At 38.9% G+C, this 18,226-nt stretch overlaps 1 protein-coding gene across 1 annotated transcript in view; it reads left to right on the top strand.

Moving 5' to 3' along the window:
• The window catches only part of TRIM66 (tripartite motif containing 66), a 42,479-nt gene extending 25,324 nt beyond the window's left edge, over positions 1-17,155 (top strand). Inside the window, exons 11-20 of the mRNA XM_042882080.1 lie at positions 5,750-6,019; positions 6,204-6,432; positions 8,901-8,961; positions 9,668-9,830; positions 10,672-10,979; positions 12,478-12,601; positions 13,821-13,895; positions 14,668-14,820; positions 16,202-16,420; positions 16,747-17,155. Coding sequence (XP_042738014.1) covers positions 5,750-6,019; positions 6,204-6,432; positions 8,901-8,961; positions 9,668-9,830; positions 10,672-10,979; positions 12,478-12,601; positions 13,821-13,895; positions 14,668-14,820; positions 16,202-16,420; positions 16,747-16,806 — 1,662 coding nt within the window. The 3' untranslated portion in view covers positions 16,807-17,155. The remainder of the gene's footprint in view (positions 1-5,749; positions 6,020-6,203; positions 6,433-8,900; positions 8,962-9,667; positions 9,831-10,671; positions 10,980-12,477; positions 12,602-13,820; positions 13,896-14,667; positions 14,821-16,201; positions 16,421-16,746) is intronic.
• The last annotated feature ends 1,071 nt before the right edge of the window (positions 17,156-18,226 follow it).

Genomic DNA, 18,226 nt, shown 5'->3' with positions numbered 1-18,226 from the left:
CCTCGTATTTAAAGCTGATCATTTATAAACCAAAGTAGAAAAGCAATGATGAAACGCTTCAGACACTTTTAGAAAAGTCTTCACGTCTTGACAGCTCAGCCTCTGTCAGGGCAAAAATTAAGCACTGCACTATTGAGTGGACTGAATTTTGGCTTTCCATAAGTATAAACCAGGAATTTCTAGTCGGTGTCAGTTAGAAACACTGATATCAAAGCAACTGCTATCTTAGTGTTGGAGAGCGATCTATTCAGGAGCAGAGGCAAGAATAATAAGATATCTTTGGCCTAATTGTGTTTGTAGGAGTAATAAGGGGCATACAGTCCTTGTTTTCCATATCTATACCTAACTGCTATTTTAATGTGATGAGCAAGGGATCTAAAGGCTGTACACAATACTTAAAGAAATGTCATTTCTTTTTTTTTATTACTGTATATCTAAAATAAATTTATAGTTTAAGGCTTAGATGCTGTTTCAATGTACTCTGTCATTATTGTAGAACTAGCTGGAGCTTTTTCCCCCTTAGACTCTAGAAGTGCATCCCTTCCTTTCTTTAAGAGCAGAGACATTACTTCTGGGAGGGAAGGATTCCTCACCTTGTCCAGCTGTTGATTGGATCCTGGGCACATCCTGTCCTGTCCCTGCTCATCCTAAAAACATAATAGGCTTTGGCTGTCATGGTTCTGCCCATTGGAACACTGGGATCAGGACAGCATTTGTAAAGCTAAGGTTTGATTTTGTTCCTCAGCAGCTTTCGAAGATTTCTTCCCTTGTGCTTGTTTCTCCATTTGCTTAAAACAAATCTCTGAACATGTCAGACACAGTAGTTGTAAATTATTACGGAATAGTGTTATCTGCTCAGTTATAACCATATGCAATAGTAGATGCTTAGGAAAGGGCACATGAATCAGGCAAGTTTAAGTTGATTGTTTGTTGATACACCACACCTGCTTCTGAAAACCAGCTCTTTAGAGACTTTCTGAACTGCAGGTTGTACCCAGACAATTGTCTTGCAGCTGTTCATGGACCCCTTCTTTATGAATTTGTCTAATAATTTTTGAGCTCACTTTGTACTGCTGGTCTCAGCATTCTGGGACATGAAATGGGGAAATAATAATAATTAAAAAAATTCCATACCATCCAAGGAACATTCCTGAGAGGATTTTGAAAGATAATTCTGTTTTAGTCCAACTGTATGCAACAGTGGCATGTGATGGGCGGTGGGACACATTGGATCATTGTGGGCTCAATGTGTGGGGATTTCTTGAGCATCCCCATGCCAACATCACCATTGCTTCAGGTTTATCAAAAAGAGTGGTTGATCTCCATCTGGTGGAGGTGGCATTCTTGGGTATTTTGCCTTCAATGCATTTATCCTGAATTTATTTATTAAGGACAACTCTTCCATCTTAGTGGCAAGGGCTTTACTATTGGTATTTTGTTTTTGTGTTTTATTTATTTATTTTTTTTCTTCAAAAGCAATGTAAAATTTGTGGGAAGCCCTAGGGAGCAAGGGACAGGTTTTATTGTCATTGGTATAGCACTAAACATGCTGTCATTGCTTGCTGATCAAAAGTAATAACTTAATACCTCACCCTGGAACTTTTTATGTGAGCTTATGTGTGGAGTGAGTTTATTGCTGTTTTTTTGTTTTTGTTTTTTTTTTTTTTCCCCTAATTATTGGCAATTTTAAGGGGATTAGATATGAAATAAATGATTTTAGCAGTCTGGAATGTGTGGTCATGCAAATTTCTAAGGTACCAGAGTATTTTTTTACTTAAAGAATCGAGCTGCTTACAGAACAGATGTGTTCATGCTTAATGCAATTAGGTACATTTCCCAGAATGTTAATTTAACGAAACCTTTTTCTTTGACCTGGAAAAAAAGAATAAATAAAACATGATGCTACTTGCTCCATACAATCTCTTCCTCCTTCCACTTTAAGCCAGCTCCAATTTATTCAGACAAAATGTTAAGGAAGCTTTGGATTCTTTTTCTCATAAAAACAGAAAGGGGAAATCCTTTGGATTCTATTCTGAAGTGGGGAAATAGGAAAAAGGAAGCATGTGTACACTGTGTTATCAGTGCCGCTGTAAGTGGTGAGTTAAACAACTGGATTGGAGTAGTACATTTGTTTAACCTCCTAGCATAACGAGCTGCCAGGGGGATTGCTCCACTTAATAGCAGCCGTTCATTACTCTGCAAGCATTTGCGGCGTGTTATTTCTCTTATAGCAAAGAGAATTGGCGGTTCCTAGTTTTAGCTTTCTTTATCTGTGACACTTGAATGTCAACAGCCTGTGAGATTTTGCCAAAACAATCCTAACAAATCCTAATCCCAGTGTTTCAAGGTAAGTATTTGCTTCTCAGAATTCTTCTGTATTAGTGCTGCATGTTTACACTGGACATTTTTAAATGCAAGAGTGATCAAAGAAATATTTGAACTGAACAGTGTGTTTATTTTTTGTTCTCTGAAGGCACTTTGCATGTTCTTTATTCTTAACTTTCAGTACCATAGCTATGGAATTCGTGATAGGAAGCATTTTGGGGTGGTGATGCTACTGCCATTATACTATAAGGATCATCAGACCAAAATTAATTATGAAACAATGAGAATTTTATTTATAATATCACAGATGTAGTTGGATGTGCCAGGCTGTACATTAAAATGTCAAAAAGTTTCAAAATTAACCTAGCTGAAGCCACTATCTACCCAAGAGCATAATTAATGCTTGTTGTTCAAAGGGTGCGATATAAAAGCAATAGAGCTTTTATAAAACAGAGATCAATTCTTTCTTTAAAGGCATCCCGTCTGCAAAAACTATCTGAACTGTCAAGGGAGAAGAGAAATTTTTGCTAATGGCAAAAGAAATGATTATTTTAGGGAGTGAATTAATAGGTTATTAATGAGCCTTGTTCCCAGTGCATTGTTCACTTCACACTTGACAGCAGCTCCATGGATCAGGATGGAATGTGTCTGTTCTTAACTGTGAGTTTTAATATTTTGCACTGAAAGATCATAATGTTGCTTCATCATTAAGAAAACTACAAAATTAACTTTTGCCCCAAGGGAAAGACAGATGGCAGTTTGATGGCCTCATTATTCTTTTTTTTCTTTTTAACAAGAGTAAGGTTTTATATTAGCTTATATAATCCAAAGAGATCTCTTAAGAAGCTGATGCCAGCTAGAAGAGTAAGAAATACATAGCCATACAATGCCATTAATTTTCAACTTTCTAACAATATTTGCTGTAATAAAATTTTAGGTGTATATCTATTTCTTTTTCCTTCAGTAGGAGTAGACCCAGTGATTGCTCCCAGTAAGTAAACTTGGCTCTCTGAGGCCAGAAGTAATCCTACTTATATAACAGAGCTAATATTTTACCCACAGCTTTTGCAGTTATGCATAGGCAGACCATCACAGGTTGAGGCCTCGATATGTAACACATGATGGCACAGTGTTATAGTACAATTAAAGGACAATGTGTGTAATGATTAGAAGAAGTGAACAGCCACAAGGTCTCTAGTGAATGCTCTGTACAGCTCTGGGTGATGTTCTTACCACATGTGCACCCAGCATGCCCATTCCTAATGGAGCACATCATTAGGGATTTCCTATGGATCCCCAGTACTTTGGAGAATCTAGCTAAATAGGAATTTAACTGCCTCCCAGGGAATTAAGTAGTACCCACAGTGGACTTTGAAATAAGGGGAAAAGGCAAGGCTGATTACAGTCCCTCTGTTCAGTTTAAGCAGGAATTCTGTTTCTTATTTGTTTATTTTCTGTATGTGATTTAAGCACAATTCACGCATTCATTTTACCATCTCAAAAAGCCATATGATAAAGAGTGATGGACTGAAAAGGAGTACGTGTTCTCTGGGGCATTCTTGATACCACATTTGCACGCCATGTGCAGGAGCCTGTCAAACAAATTATGGCATGAACTGAACACTTGTAGTATTTGTGGTCATCCTTATGTGTCACCATTAAGACTGGGTTCTAAACCTCTGCAATGGAGGAATGGGAGAGAAGGAAAACGGTGTCTCCATCAGTGCTTTTCCTGTTATGCTGTGTTCTGTCTTTTTATTCTAATGTGAGGTAGGAAGAACACATTTCACTAAATCTTGCTGTTTCCAAGATTTTTTCTAGTCCAGAAATCTTAGATTTGGGACAGTGACCTCAAGAAGAAGGTTTCTAATACTCTGGCTGTGGAGACCCAGTAAGATCTCTGGTGGAAAAGGCCCCTCCAGAACTGCTAAAACTTACTACTACTTACTACTTACATTTGATGGTAGAATGGCACAAACCTTCACCAACACTGCAGAAGAACTGACTTTTTTGTCTCAAATGCAGGCCACTTTGTCTCACTGAGTGTGATCCCAAATCTGTGGCCAATGCTGTAGCACTTATTGCAAATTGAGGAAAAGGAAATAAAATTACCTCCTTAAATGAAAGTTGATGTCAGTGGGCAGAATGTTATCTTAGCATAGGTGACATGCGTTGCAGGCAGAGAGATTTGAGACTGATGTCTTTGGCACTATGCAGGATTTACACGGGCACATCTGACAGCTCAGTATGTCTATATGTCTATACTGTATTTACCAGTGCCAGATTGATGGACAAAGTGAAAATCCAAACTGGAGTAACAGTTGAGAAAAATGCTAATTAAATCTAGGAAATAGGTCTCGAATTCAATTCTAAGTCATAGGCCCCTAGCAGAAAAATCAGTATAAAAATGACAACTCTGATTCAGATGCAATCATCAAATTTCTTTTTGTCTTGATTTATTTTGTAATAAGTACTACTTACTGTATTGTAGTCAAAAAAGGATTTATTCAGTCGATTTTCAAGGGTAATGAAACACCAATGAACTATGGAAAACTGCATATTGAAATGACACAGATCTGCATAATTCTTAAGGCTGCTTGTATTTGCTTCGTATGGATGCTAGCAGAGACCTGATTTCGGTTCAGCCACGTGTTCCTGGATGTAAGGCAGCTTAGGAAAGTCACGTACATGAGTGGATTTTCCTTTGTTTTGCATGGCAGTGTTTCTGACAGTGACAAATCACGAGACATTAGCATGTGCGTTTTGCTAAAAATGCCTTTGTAGAGGCTTCAGTAAGTAGGCTATTCCACTTCTTTTGCAGCCACACTTGTAGACCCTTTTCCTTCTTAGTACATGTAATGTGACTTTACATTATGATATTTAAAGGGCAAGTATCTTAAGTTTAAATGGGACAGATTTACTGCCATAAAGTATTTAGCATCGTAAAGTAACAAGTTTCATCCACTTAATGTCAGATCTGAATCTTAGTTCTCTTAAATCTTCATTCTAAGTAAAATTATCTGACAATTTCTGAATAAAATGATGAAATTCCTGGTCAGAATCATATTTCTCTGGGTGTGACTTAATGAAAGTTAGGGTTGACATCAAAGATAGACGTAAGTTCAATATTCTCCATATTCCCCTCCGTTGTAGGGAGTTAAAAATCTGAATCCCTTGGAGTGATCAAAGGATGGCAATTTTTGTAAATCACAGAGGAGTAACCTAGGCACCTCCTTTTCTAGTTTTCAGTTTCAATAGGGGTACTGTGAAGCTTCTGGAAACGGTATTGGATTATGGTAGATACTGTCATGACCTTGTGACTCAACTGCTTCTTTAACAATAGCAGTGTCTAAACCATTACAGAAACAGCAGTGTTTTACTTCTAAAACCTGGTTAACCAAACTGTTTTTATTTCCTTTCCCAGCCTTCAGCATCATTAGGCGTTGTGGGCTTTTCAAACGATTTAGAAATGGAACTGCCTTCAAGATTATCGAGGTCGGTCGACCCACAGGTGCAAGGCATAGCCACTGTGGCACTTGGCCCATCCCCAAGCACCCGCTGTGACTGTGATACTCCACCAGAGCCAGTGCCTAGCTACAGTTTGGCACTGGGAAGAGCTCCAGTTGAGCTGAACCCTGGGATTTCTACTGCCCTCACACCAGATGATGCACATCAGGGCAGCACAAAGTGCAAGGTAGGAGTCACTCAAACTCCTCTACTGAAATGGAATCCATTTTCATTGATAGCACATGCTGTAGTTAGTCATGTAAAAACAGCTGTTCAATAAGTATGGTTTTCTTCTGGTACTTAAAGACTGATTGCATTGTTATTTTTATTAAGAAAATTAATAATTGGGTTTAATGTTTTTTCCTCTGAAGCTGGAAAATGAAGATTTCAATTCTGTGGATCATCAGCCAGAAAACAGCTTGGCTACAGCTGAACAAGATGTAGTGAATGAATTAAGTCTTTCTATGCAAAACGTTCTGGAAGAACCTATTAATCTTTCGGTCAAAAAATCTCATCGTTGTACTTCTCCTTCTGAACTGCTCAGCAACAATTCTCTTCTTCCTGTGAATGCCAGGATAAGATCACTTAGAAATGAAGAAGGTAACAGGCTTTTCATTGTTTCGTTTAAGTTTGGGGTTTTTCTTTCTTGTTACTGTACATTACAAGCGTTGCAAAGCAGTTTGCATATTGATGTACTTTCACAAATGTGCTTCCCCAGCAAGCTTCAATTATCAAGTACTTAATCCAGTGGAAAAGTATTTGATCTCATTTGTGGAGAAAAACTTGAAAATGATATGCCTTGAATCTGTAACATCCTTCAGCTCTGAGCCAGAAACGCATGCATCTGTGTGAAGTACCTGGAGTATTAGTTCTCTGAGAAACACTCCCATTAATGAGACCTGCAGTTATGACTATTGAAGAGCTGGTTTGGAGAGTCCAAATTCAATTAAAAAAAAAAAAATTACTTCCAAAATGTGATGTGCCTTCTGCTAAGTCCTTCATGTCAGTAGCAGAGCAAATTTTTGTGAGGTTAATATATTGCACAGTATGTGCTTTTGCTTGGCTCTGTCTACTGTGGAACATTCCCTTCAGCCAAGGCCTATTTCTTTAGTCTTAATAGGGAATTAGACCTTATTTAACTCTTTACGTGGGCAAATTGCCAGCAGCCTTGTGCTGCACTGTATAGCCTCATTCCTGCAAACTCTAAAAGTCAATGGAACTATTCATGCAAGCAAAGGATTTCGGGATCAAACTGCTATTCTGTGACTTATGCCAATATTTGGCTGCATTTCCCTGTAAAAGATGAATTAATATTTCTATCTCCATGCTGTGTTTTTATTCCGAGAATTCTAATTAGTACAAAGAAGACGTAGTTCAGTGAGCCAAGTAGATGAGTTTGTCTTCTCTTAGATGTACTATGCCAAGTTGTGACAATTATGCCACAATCAGCTGTGTGAGTAGCAAGGATCATCTGTGCCCCTAAAAAGCTGTGCCTCAGTTAGGCTTAAGTCTTTTGGAGATGAGCAGTTGTGTAATGTCTGGGCTCTGCAATTACTGTGCAGCCCAGGGCTGAACATAGTGTTACAGCTGAGGCCTCTGGGGCACTGAGCAAAGCAGCTCCTGTGTTTTATATTCCTCACTACAGGCAGTGAGCAGCATTTGCCATTTTTCTGCAGCTTCATTACAAGATTAACTTGCATGTAGTGAATAGTATGACACTCACCCTTAGTTATTTCTACTAAACAGTTCTCATCTCCGTCAGTCATTTTCCTATGCTAATTCAATCACTTTCCTTCATACACTTTCCTTCATACTTGGTGTTGTCTCAGTTAATTCCTGCTGACTTTGGAGGTTTTTCCATGATGTATTAAGATAAGTTTTGAGTTTTTAACATTCTTGCAACTCCTCTGGGTTGATGTCTTTCTCAAATTTGTATAAGTATGCTTCCTCATAAGCCAAGTAGCTGATGGAAAAGTTGATTAATATTGGGATTCCAGCACCACTGGAAAATCCTGTTTTGACAAAGGGCAGCAAGAGCTTCAGATCAGTATGCGGTCATACTTTAGTAATTCTTTGCAGATTCTCATCTGTTAAATTTCAACTGAGCAACAGTTGTAGGTGAACGACATGAAACACACTTCTACTTGTTAGTCTTGTTTTGTTCCCAGTGACTCAGAACAGTGATAGAGTATCATGAAGGTACATTGCTCTTACACAACAGGATAGGGACCATTGACCCCAGCTAGATTTCCTTTAAAAAAGCATGTTTTGGTAGCACACACTTGTCTCCAGGTAGACATATTTGCTTTATTTTCTTGTTAATATTATCCATGTTGAAATAATTCGTAACAAAGTTGTTACGGGTGATGTCAGTGGACTGTTCTATACAAGAGCACCTGTTAGAGCATTCATCCCTGCCCCTATTCTATCCTTGCCCCTAGTCCATCTCTCCAAAGTTGTTTCATTGCCTGTGCCTAGTGTTGGTCAAGAGTTGTGGTTATTTACATGCTTATATAATGGATAGTTTTGAATTAATATGTTTTTACGTTACGTACGCTGGAGGATATAAAGGATCATACAATGTAGCTTTTGTCCCTAAGAGAGTCATAATTTCTTTCCTGTTTTTGAGTAACTAGAATTATCCAGAAGCTTCTAAGTATGGAACAGGAGACTGCAAAGGCTTCCTGAGCCTTAGGCTGTGGGTCTGCTTTTGCCAAGTGAAGGCTATATAGCACAAAGGATTACTCATGATGTTCCCTGTGTATGGATGTGTGCAGTGTGTCTGTATATGTCTATAATTCCAAGGGAATGTAACCAATTCAGCAAAATGTTTTGGAAAGGCTCCTCATATACAGTACAGAAGTTCTAGTTAAGACAAGGACAAAGAATGTTCCCCAGAATAGAAAATAGCACACACATTTAATATACATACTGATGAACTGATCACATAATTCACTTATGTTATCATATTAAACAGCAGTCAGAAGTACATGAATATTAAAGTATTTTCTACCCAAATCTGACTCTGATATTATAAATATTTTATTTTTTCTTCTTTTCTGTTCCAGTTTCCAATAATTGTGAAAAGGAACATTTTGAAATGGTTATGAAAGGCAATCAGAATGTCAGGTAACAGTCTTTTTTTATACAACAGCACTAGTCATGGAATTTTATTCACGTGTTTAGAAAATGTCTCTTACTTAATGCAAATGGAAAAGTTTTTTTAAGAAGAATGCAATGCTCCTTATAGATAATAATTCTGAAAGTTATGGAGTATTCTCTTAAACTTGAAAACTACAGCTTAAAAGAAGTGATGTGTTCATGCATGCCTATAATTCTCTTGTGATTTTCAGAGTATATAAATGAAAACATTTGTCATTTGGACAACTGTAAACTGTTTAGTCCCATTTAAAGCCAAAAAAGTAAGTTGGGAACAGGATTAATATTACATTGAGAATTTTAATAAGTTTTGTTTTTGTCTATTGCTGTGCTAATATCTTAAGGTTGAATGTTATGCTGAGTTCTTATTTGAAAAGCATCGAACATGACTTGGGTTGTATGCCAGTGTATATGGGGAAAGGGCAGAAGGTACTGATGCATTTGCACACATGATTAAATGAAAGTGTTTGCACTCTGATTTCATAAAGAACTGGCATTTAAAAATCCTTTTAACCAGTTAACCCTTTAGTCAACTTTTAGCCACCAGAGCCACAGCTAATGAAGGAAAAAGAGAAGAATAGTACATGAAAAATGTTGAAAATGACTAGGGAGGAGAATTGTGTGGAATGTGATTGACTTTAACCATATGTTATTTTAATGGTGGTGCTTGCCCTAGAGAGCCAAGGATCCCCTACGTGAGACTGGAACGTCTGAAAATATGTGCATCGGAATCTGGCGAGCTACCAGTTTTTAAGCTCCAGCCACAGGAGAGTGGGCAGGAGGGCAATTTTCTCCTGGTAATTGAGCATGGGACTCAGTCTTCAAGTATGGCTATAAAAGTGAGTGGGATTTGCTTGAAGTTTTACCTGCTTTCTCCCTGTCTTGCTGACCTATAGTATTCAGAGTTCCTGGAAGTCATTATACACTTAGCACAGGTTTCTTGATTAATTTCATTCTTAATACATCTGTGATGGGCTGAAGTAAGAGCATGCAGCTTTTGTTTGCTGTGTAGCTTCCTGTTACTTCTATTTGTGAGAAGTCCCTCTCTGAGATCAGATAGCTGTAGCATTTTTGTGTTCTAACAGCCTAGATTGTCTATCAAATTACAAACACAGCATAAATAGCTTGAAACTGATCTGAATCCTTGTTCAGGCATCGCAACATGAGTGATGGGAACCAATTCCAGAAATAACAGTGTTACAGATTTTTGAAAGCTTAATATTCTATCACTTCCCCAGTGTCTTAAAAGTGAACTTCTTTCCACAGAAGGAAACTAGAATTTGTACTGGGAAGAAAAAACTATTTTCTTGGGTTTTTTTGTTTTTTTTTTTTGTTTTTTTTTCAGTTGCTTCCTGTAAAAATTGCACCTGCACCTGTATAATGTGCAGTTTCCATGAAGAGCAAATAAGGTCATCAAAGATGTTGTATCTGGTATTCATGACATGAGATCTGTACATCTCTGTCTGTGCTATAACACAGTGGTATGTAAAGAAAATGACTTGACCTGGCCAACCACTGGCTGGTGCTGAGCTGAGCATAGGCCTGCCAAACCCCAGTTTCCTCCGCAGAAGAGTTCACTGTAGAGAAACTTTTTTTTTTTTTCTGCAGATAACTGCTGCTGTTCTATATGTTCTATATGAAAGTGATGATTGTGTTATCCCAGATTTTTCTTTCTTCAAGATAAATAAAGGTGGTTCACCTGAAGGACTGAAATCCAAAGAGGAGAACGCAGATGACAGAAAATTTCTCATAACCCAGGATGCAGGACAAATAAAATCTCCTCCTGCAGATATTCCATCTGTCGATCAGAAGCTCACCAATGGTACCTCCATCATGAAAAAATCTCCAGTTACTCAGGAAGTCAATACAATTGAGAATGAAGACTTCTGTGCTGTGTGTCTTAATGGAGGAGAACTGCTGTGCTGTGATCATTGCCCCAAGGTCTTCCATCTCTCCTGCCATGTTCCAGCCCTACTCAGCTTTCCAGTGTGAGTACACGTGGCGTTTTGCTAATGTGCTCTCTTTCTGGTTATTTCCTTGGGGTAGAATGTCACCTTAGGGATGTATGTGTCAACCTAACAGGAGGGTAACTGCATCTCTTTCTTACTTTTTAAGTTATTTTCCTAGAATCGGAATTGTCTTACTAGATGAAATATTAACAACTATTCTAAGCCATGTGTGCCTTCTATAAAGTTAGCTGGCTACTACAATGAAGTAGATAGCAGACCTAGAGCTTTTAAAACATTGTTATACCTTACTGGAGAAAAATAAAGTTCTAACTTTCATGCAACATCTGTTGTGTGTCAGTTCTTCCCTGCATGAGGAAAGGCAATCATTGACCTCCTTCCTGTTCAGTTTTCCAGCCAGGCTTAGGGGAAATTTGGGATTAATGAAGTTTTTGTGGCAGTGTTCATTTAGAATAGATTTCCAAAGACATACAGTCCTTAGCGACTTCACGTAGACAAATGGTATGTGACAATCATACAGACTGAGTTACACGTCCACATACCAAACTTCAGAAGTAATATGCATTCCTGGTGTTGTATCATTCTGAAGTCAGCTACAAATCATTTCTAGGTGGGTCCAAAGACTACTTTGTTTGTGCTAAGGCCAAATAACGGTCTCTGCTGTGCAAATACCTTGTGGGATGTTACTTTGGAGACTAGTTTGTTCTGTCTGTTCAAAAAGCAGTAAGTTCCATGTCTTGGGCTTTTCCCTCTATTGTGTAAGAGCTGAGTCATCACTAACCTCTCATTTTAAAGCACTGAAAAACAAATTTTCCTTGTAGAATAAGCTTCCTAGGCAAATTTTAATTTCTAATGAAATATAATTACTCTTGCTAACTAAACTTCTGTATTCATAGTTCTGTAATAGACATATGTCTGGTCCTGATGTTGCAGAAGTCTGGCACTCTCCTCATGACATTCTTCAAGGGATTTCTGAAAATAGATCTACTAGGAACAGGGCTTAGCCTCATGCCGAATTATGTCTATAATTATGTCTACTTGTTTTGGGATCCCACATGCTTGTGCACACTAACTTTTGTGATAATGCTATTTTCCTTGATATTCCTTGATTATTTCCTTGATATTTATTATCTAATGGATCAAGTTTTGTCTTACCATCTTACTGTTGGCTGTATTTTCACTTTGCTTGCTGCTGATTTCTTTATTTGATTTCGTGAATTAGCAATTTTGTGAATGCAGCTACACACATTTTGGTTATATGGTTTCAAATGCTACCTATTTTTTTTTTTTTTTTGTCTGTAACAAAAGCAATGCAATAAGTAAAATCTGAAATGACTGCATTTTGAGTTGTATTCCAATACCTTCAAAAGCATCTAATAGAACGGGCTTGAGATTTAAGGTTATCTGCAGTTGCAATATGTGTTAAAAATGAGTTTCGAATATAGTGATTTCTGATGTTTGTTGTTTGACAAAGTGGCTGACCAGTTGTTACACAGATTCTTGGTTTCTTATTTTGCAGGGGAGAATGGGTGTGTACACTTTGCCGTAATCCAATGAAACCAGAGGTAGAATACGACTGTGAAAACACACGCTATGCTCATAGTTATAATGCACAATATGGCCTTGATGACTATGATCAGAAGGTGGGAATAACTACATCCTGTTACTGTATAGGAAAGGACATATGACCTCAGCTTGAGACTTTGTCTCTTCACTGGAAAGTCAACTGTTTTGAGTTAGTTGCTCCTAGAGTGTTTCTGAGGATAGTAAATACAACAGAAGAATTGTTAGTATTCACTTATGTCGTTCTGTTCTTTCTAGAAAATTGTTTAATTCAAAATGAAAGTGATGCAACAGAAAAATGAACAAGGAAGTCACATTTGGCAGCAGAGCATCCCTCTCTGTGTCGACTGTGCCTGGCACTGTGCCACCAAATCTTTTTCTTTCAAGACTTGGCACGCTCTCAGACATCTACTCAGGCCAATTGCAAGGACATTTTCTGATGCAGACACTTTTTGACTCTCAGCTGAATTGCAGTCAACTTACTTAGTTCATACTGAACATTAATTACCTTTAGGATGACATCTAGGCACTGCTAAACCAGCATAGAGGAAATTTTATCCTTTTGTATCTTCATTACCAGTTTTCCAAATCTCTTATTAAAATTACTATTTCTTACAGCCTATTTGATGCTAGGAAGCTAAAGCTCCAAACAGATGTCCTGTGTATATTAGTGACAGCTGGACAGAGATACTGAATTCACATTGCTGAGTACAGTTGCTGAGCTGGCACTGCACAAACGAAACCTAGGATTAGGCACTGTACTTAAGGGCCTCAGCAATGGTTCTCAGAGCACTGCAGCAAGGCTTATGAGCCACAGCACCATACAATTTCATCTGTGATGATTCCAGACCTGAGCTGCATAAAGAACTGGATGTAACTTCTGAACTTTTATGTGATTCCTGTTTGTATTAGAAAGGGTACAGCTGACCAGAAATAGTCGTGGTCTGAGCGTGGATTTGTGAAGTTCTTTTTAGAAAATGGAATTGGTTAGAAACTGTGTCAGTGAGGAATTCCCAAGAGTTTCCAGGAAAAACATGTGCATACAAAATACTTTCCATAAAGCTTTTTTTTTTCTTTTTTTTCTTTTTTTTTCCCCCATTTCTTTTACCATTCTCACTTTCTAAACTATAAAAGGCAGCAAGGCATAACATCCCACAGGTTAGAATGAAGCATGCTATTTTGCATCAAAAGTGTAAAGATTATGTAAAAGCTCCCCTTGTGGTTAGTAGGATTAACTAAGAACAAGGATGAAACTCACTTGTTTCGGATTAAAATATATTTCAAATTTGGCTTCCACAGAAATGTGAAAAGCTGGTGCTTTCCCTGTTCTGCAGTAGTATGAGCCTCCCATTCCATGAACCAGTCAGCCCCCTGGTAAGTACTGAGCACCTCTGTGTCAGAGGGAAGCCAAAAGAATATTCTGGCACACGTCATGAATTAAAGAATTCAATGAATTGCAAGAATTAGATTCTTGCAATTTTAACAGTGAAAGTGAAACAAGTTAGAGGAGCGAAACAAGAGAAAAAGAGTAGGTAGACATGAAGGAACTGTGCAAATAACAAGATAAAAACCATTCCACCTAATAAAGCTTGCACTGATCTAATGGAATTACATAATGTTATGTAACAAGTAAGTTTTGATCCAGAAAGATTTACGGAGGGAGAAATCCTGGTGGTTGGTGGCATTGAAAAAGACTTTTGTTGACCTTTAAGAAGAGCACATATTAGTATATTTTCAGTCACTCTTGGCAGACTGCTTCCCACAGTATCAGCTTCCAGTACCTCGGCACATTATTTTTATAAAGGCCTGGGGGAAATGGCAGCCAATTATCAGTGTTACATATATTATTGATTAAGGTTAAATGATGACATTTCTATCTGGGGATAAACTTTAGGAAGTGCAAATAGCACAGTAGTCATTGAAGTATGTTATTTTCAAGACTGATTTTGCAAGCAAGCATCATTTAATCAAACCTAAAGGCACACAGGAAGAGGGTGTGCAAGTGTAGGTATCAGAAGACCAGAGTTCTCTTCTTTGCTGCAAGGAATCCTCTGCAGTGACTTCAATCCAAGCTTGAATAGAAGTTGCTGGAGAGAAAATGTTTTAATTAAAAAGGTAACAAACCTGTATTCTATTCTTATTGCAGGCTCGACACTATTATCAGATCATAAAAAGGCCAATGGATTTGTCAATCATAAGAAAAAAGCTGCAGAAAAAGGATAAGTTCCACTATTCTGCACCTGAGGAACTTGTGACTGACGTGCGTCTTATGTTTTGGAACTGTGCAAAGTTCAATTATGTAGGTTTCTAATATACATGGGTGAGGGTTGCACTTTAAAGCTGTCACAGTGGCATAGCACTACTGGTACTACAAGGCCACACTACAAGCACTACAAGGCCAAGTGTCAGGTTCTGCACTTTGGCCACAACAACCCCAGACAGCGTTACAGGCTTGGGGATGAGTGGTTGGATGATTGTGAAGAGGAAAGGGACCTGGGGGTGTTGGTTGATGCTTGGCTGAACATGAGCCGACAGTGTGCCCAAGTGGCCAAGAGGGCCAACGGCATCCTGGCCTGCATTAGAAATAGTGTGGCCAGCAGGAGCAGGGAGGTGATCATCCCCCTGTACTCAGCACTGGTGAGGCCGCACCTCGAGTACTGTGTTCAGTTTTGGGCCCCTCACTACAAGAAAAACATTGAGGCCCTGGAGCGTGTCCAGAGAAGGGCAACAAAACTGGTGAGGGGTCTGGAGCACAAGTCTTATGAGGAGCGGCTGAGGGAGCTGGGATTGTTCAGTCTGGAGAAGAGGAGGCTCAGGGGAGACCTCATTGCACTCCACAGCTTCCTGAAGGGAGGTTGTGGTGAAGAGGGGTTTGGCATCTTCTCCCAGGCAACGAGCAGGACAAGGGGAAATGGCCACAAGTCGTATCAGAGGAGGTTCAGGTTAGACATGAGGAAAAACTTTTTCTCTCAGAGGGTGGTCAGGCACTGGAATGGCTGCCCAGGGAGGTGGTGGAGTCGCCATCCCTGGCAGTGTTCAAGAGGCGCCTGGATGAGGAGCTACGAGAGATGGTTTAGTAGCTTGTGGCACTGATAGGAATGGGAGGGTGGTTGGACTGGATGATCTTGCAGGTCGTTTCCAACCTTGTGATTCTGTGATTCTGTGGTTCCATTGACATTGGGTATAGGGTTGGGATAAGCAAGAGGATTAATCAATTTTACTCATTGGAAAGTACATATTTTTTTATTGATGGCAGAAATGAAGATAACGCGCAGCTGAGAGCTGGAGATGCATATGGGTCTAAAATTAAAGAGGATATTTTAGCTGACAACTTTCTAGAGTGACGCTGAGTTTACTGTGAGAAACCATCTGTATCCAGAAGAATAGCTAGGAAAATTCAGGTGCATAGAAATTCATGAGTGATGGCAAATGCTATTCTTTCTAGTCCACTGCACATCTCTTTTCTTAGAGGTGCAGAATCATCTTCCTTAATAGCAGCATCTGGTTTTTACTTACACTGTTAATGCAGAGGGACTAATGGCCTGTAGAAAGAGTGCAGGAAACTAATGGAGACGAAGCAGGGAGAACCAAGACAAGACATTAAGAAAAGGTGGGCATTTATTTCATCCTTGATGGTTTCTGTGTGCAATAAGACTGAATGGTTGTTTATTCTCTTACAGCCAGATTCAGAGGTTGCTGAGGCTGGACGATGTCTAGATGTATTCTTTGAGGGCAAACTGAAAGAGATTTATCCGGATAGGCACTTCCCCTCAGCGCAACAAGATGACAGTGACTGTGAAGAGTTGGAGAACCACAACAGCAAAATGCCCCACCAGGATTTTCACTGGCCATCACATGAACAGGAGTGGGTTCAACCTAAAAAGAGGCGACGCCACGCTGTAAGATTGCAAAAACAAAAGCATTTGGTTGCTAAGTGGCCACCCTGCTAATTCTGTTTGCAGCTACTGATGGGAAGTTTTGACATTGCTGTGTGGGAAAACTGTCAGGCATCTATCACAGAGATGTGATCAGTTCTGCAGTTTTATGTCAAGATCCTCTCGGTGGGATAAAGTGTCAGTTGTGTATGAGAGCGTGAGAGTGAACAAGTGAAGTCTCTCAGGCCACGCAGTTATCTTCCTAGCAGAAAACTCTGTCAAGTTTTTGATATATTTTTTTTGAAGACTAAGCCCTCTAGCTATTCACTGCTTGTTTCCTTTGTGCACAGGAAAGCGACAAAACTAAAAGAATGACGTTTCAGACTGCTAACAGCCTTCCTCAGGTGTGACCTCCTGAAGATACCTGATTTGCTAAGAGGAATCCAGCAGAATAACTGACAGAGTTAAGGTGTGTGGGAGGAAAGCAAAGCATTCGGGCTGTTAATTTATCTTCTCCTACTCTGCTGACCATATGCCTTATTTGTAGATCTTGTGGGTAGATAACAGATCAGGAGTGTTTGATTCTGTCTGTATTTCATCTGTTAAGTCACGTGTATGTTTTGCAATGTTTACACTGAAGTACTGATGTTTTGGTGATACATAATGATTAATAATAAAAGTAACGTGCTAAGAATATTTAAAATTGCAGTACCATTTCATAATCGGTTCAACATGACATCTCTATTTTATAGAACACGGGTAACCATGTAATAATCTTATAATGACAGTGTGAATATCGGCCGTGCTTTGTGATAAATACAATGTGTGGTCATAAGACATAATCCTGTTGTCTTATTCAATGATGTTTCTGGGAGCTTGACTGCTCGAGGCCTATGGGATACAGTCTAATGTGATTATCTGATTAGCTGTTTCTTTTGAAGCAGAGCATTCTCATTAAATGACTAAAGAGCTACTGCATTATGTGACACAGCTCTGTGCGAGCTGCTGCTGCGTGCACGCTGGATGCTCGGTTTGCAAGGAATGATTCTCCTGGTATTTAATTCATGCTCTGTAAGGCAGAGCAGAATTTTTGGGATCCTCAAAGGCAGCATTTCAGTGCTACCCAGGCTAGTTGTTTTTCTTTAAAGCAGATCACTTTAATAAGTTCACAATGGAGCAATTTACGTGGTTATAGAAGTGCCTATAAAATAACATCATGTACCCCTGATTTTCTCTTATTTCTGTTTATTTCTTGTAGATGTGATGATTAGCAGTGCTAGAAGATGATGATAAATGTATATGTGTAGAAGTTCATACAGGATGAAAGGATGCTTAAGTTTTGTTGTCCTAAATTCTGCATCATATTGGCAGAACAACTCCAAGGGCTGAAAGAGAACTTAAGTGTTCACTGGAGCAAAGGATAGAATGTAATTTGTAAAGCCTAAAGTGTGGAATAGGTAACGAAACATGGTGCCTGATCAGAGTAATGGTTTGCAAGCTATTTTCCACCTCTTCCAGAAGCAGATGAGCCAGATATTCACTTGCCAATGCTTTCTCCCCATGTATGTGAGGGGCATCTCTCTCTATAGAGCTCTGCCTAGCAGCTTAAGGCTGGGCTGTGCTCTGGCTCTGAGAGAGAAATAGCTTGCTGCAGATCTCATACCCAATTAGAGTCCATTTTAATTAGTGTCCTGTAAATAAAGATGATATTTTCAGCATAGGTTATAATGGGCTATTTGGTCTGGTAACCATGTATGTTATTTTAGATAACACTTTAAAGTAAAGGTTTATATATGAAACAGTAAGATGTGAATGTTATATTCTGCTGTC

The sequence above is a fragment of the Lagopus leucura genome, unplaced genomic scaffold, assembly GCF_019238085.1.
Source record: "Lagopus leucura isolate 7727_CA_CO unplaced genomic scaffold, USGS_WTPT01 Super-Scaffold_100033, whole genome shotgun sequence".
NCBI lineage: Eukaryota > Metazoa > Chordata > Aves > Galliformes > Phasianidae > Lagopus > Lagopus leucura.
Note: the sequence above shows the minus strand (reverse complement) of the source record. Positions and strands in the feature narration are given on the sequence as shown.